At 40.8% G+C, this 2,790-nt stretch overlaps 1 protein-coding gene across 1 annotated transcript; it reads left to right on the top strand.

Annotated features, from left to right (window-relative positions):
• The first annotated feature begins 1,094 nt into the window (after positions 1 to 1,094).
• On the top strand, positions 1,095 to 1,669 carry LOC106314857 (uncharacterized protein PHLOEM PROTEIN 2-LIKE A7-like). Its single transcript, XM_013752669.1, has 2 exons — positions 1,095 to 1,245; positions 1,323 to 1,669. The coding sequence occupies exons 1-2, from the start codon at positions 1,095 to 1,097 to the stop codon at positions 1,667 to 1,669; spliced, it is 498 nt and encodes a 165-aa protein (XP_013608123.1).
• Positions 1,670 to 2,790: the final 1,121 nt, after the last annotated feature.

The raw sequence follows: 2,790 nt of genomic DNA, 5'->3' as shown, positions 1-2,790 counted from the left end.
ACCAGCCAGCCAAACGGACTAAAGGATAGTTGCAAGATTAATCACAAGAAATATTTGTTATAGAACATCCATCTTTAGCTACCATGAGTTTCATAAGAAAGTCCATGCTACGTTTAGGACAAATATTAACATTGTTGAATACAAGTTTGATCAGCAAAACTTCAATTAATTATTTTTTTACCTGGTAACAGCCCACGTAGAGCAGCAGTGCAACCACATCAACAACTGGTGTGGCGCTGAAAAGATTTAGTGTGACCCCAACAGGAATAGTGAGACAACCTTCTCGAGCTTAAAAATTATAAGTGAAGAAATTGGGACCGTTGATTTCTCTATCTCATTGAGCTCAATATATAGTAAGCTTGATGTAAAAGTACTGTATTTTTCTTGCAGTAGATTTAGAGGAGACTCACTTATATTGACTAGAGAGAAAACAAGGGTAGCCAAAATAGACGACATACCACTAAAAAGTAAAAATATCTTTCCAAATCTGTAGAGATCTTGCTCCAAACCCTTTTAACTAAGTGACTGCTACCCTTTATATTCACCATTACAGTCTCTTAGAAGATTACCAAGAAAAGAAACTTGCTTTACCATTTCCTTTTAGGACTCGATCACTAAGGTCTGCACATAATTGTAACTATCAATCTATAGTGATACCCTAATAAAGGATTCAGAAAAAGTGCAAAAATATTATTATTACTAGAGGTAACTGTTGGATAATTCCAAGCTTGTAGAAACTTAACATATTATTAGATGTTTAATATGTTAAGATAAACACAATAAGGAAACCTAGAAATAGGAAAATGAAGTGTCTATTTAGGTTAGGTTTGTGTTTTCCATATCCCACATGTTAAAGATAATTGTCTTTCATATAAATATAGGTCTAATGGAGAGGTGTTCCATAAGATCTAAGAGAAACATATTGAGAGCTTTAGTTTTGAGTAGTTTCTAAAGCTAATAAGAAAAGTTGTTCGTATAATTCTTTGTGTTTCTAGAGATTTGAATTGGTATCAGAGCCAGGTTGGAGACTCGATCTAAGCTTAACTTGTAGCTTAAGATCCTGGTGCTTGTGAACAAGAGATCGCGTAAGCAAGATGGCGGACGTGACTAGGGCTCCACGTACGAAGGACTTTGGATCTACATCCATCCAATGTCCGATGTTGACTTCGACAAACTACACAGTTTGGTCGATGAAGATGAAGGTTCTACTACGTGTTCATGAAGTGTGGGACATGATCGAACCAGGTTCAGATGATCAATAGAAGAACGATGTTGCGATAGCTCTTTTGTTTCAATCTGTTCCAGAGACATTGATTCTCCAGGTGGGAGAACAAACCGCATCAAAAGAGATTTGGAACTCAATCAAGTCACGCACCTAGGAGCTGATCGTGTAAGGGAGGCGAGACTTCAGACGTTGATGACGGAGTTTGATAGGTTGAAGATGGATGATAACGATACGGTCGATGACTTCGCGGGGAAGATATCGGGCCTATCATCCAAAGCAACCTCTTTGGGAGAAAACATAGAAGAATCCAAGATGGTCAAGAAGTTCTTGAAGGATCTTCCGAGACACAAGTACATCCAGATCGTAGCATCGCTTGAGCAAGTCCTAAACCTAAACTCGACGGGTTTCGAGGACATAGTTGGAAGGCTTAAGGCGTATGAGTAACGTGTAGGAGAAGAAAATCAGAAAGAAGACCAAGAGAAGCTGATGTTTTCGAACAATGAAGAGCATAGTCAGAGAGGCTATGAGAATTCCCGTGGTAGAGGAAGAAGAAGGAACGGTAGAGGCAGAAGTCGAGTTAGGTCACACAACCAAAACCGTGCGTCACACACCGAAGATAATAACTCGAAGAAGAATCGTTCAAAGCTGATATGTTGGAGATGTGACAAGCCTGGTCACTACGCAATTCTGTCCCGAGAAGACAGAGAAGAATCAAGAAACCAACTTAAACGAGACAGAAGAGGCCGATGCACTCTATGTACACGAGGTGGTGTTTTTGAACGAGGATAAGGTGATTCCGAAGAATCTTGATATCGACAAAGGCAACGCAAGTGTATGGTATTTGGATAATGGAGCGAGTAATCACATGACGGGGAACAAGGAGTTTTTTTAGAGTTTGAATCTCAACACCAAAGGGAAGGTGAATTTTGGTGATGGATCGTGTGTTGACATTGTAGGAAAGGGTGTGGTTACTTTTGTGTGCAAGACTGGAGAGAAGAAGACACTCAAAGACATATACTACATACCCGATCTGAAGCACAATATTGAGTCTTGGGCAAGCAACAGAAAATGGATGTGAGGTTAACATGAAAGATGTCTACTTAACGCTCACAGATTCGCATGGAAGGTTGCTAGTTTGTGTGACATGATCTCCAAACCGTCTCTACAAGACCCCTATGAAGATAAGCTACATGGAGTGTTTGCATGTCAGGGACGAAGATGCTACATGGAGGTGGCATGCTCGACTAGGACATATAAGCTATGGACTGATGAACACCATGGTTTGGAAGGAGATGGTCGTAGGAATGCAGAGTGTAACACACGAAGAAGGCGTGTGTGACTCATATCTAGCAGAGAAGCAGATTATACACTCATTCCCGAGTGTAACACACGAAGAAGCCGTGTGTGACACATGTCTCTCATTCCCGGGTGTAACACACGGAGAAGCCGTGTGTGACACATGTCTCACAGGGAAGCAAATCAGAGACTCATTCCCGACTAAGACCATGGTTCATACACCAAAGCCATTGGGATTATTGCTTGGAGATTTGTGTGGACGAATCGCA

Source organism: Brassica oleracea, chromosome C9, assembly GCF_000695525.1.
Source record: "Brassica oleracea var. oleracea cultivar TO1000 chromosome C9, BOL, whole genome shotgun sequence".
NCBI lineage: Eukaryota > Viridiplantae > Streptophyta > Magnoliopsida > Brassicales > Brassicaceae > Brassica > Brassica oleracea.
Note: the sequence above shows the minus strand (reverse complement) of the source record. Positions and strands in the feature narration are given on the sequence as shown.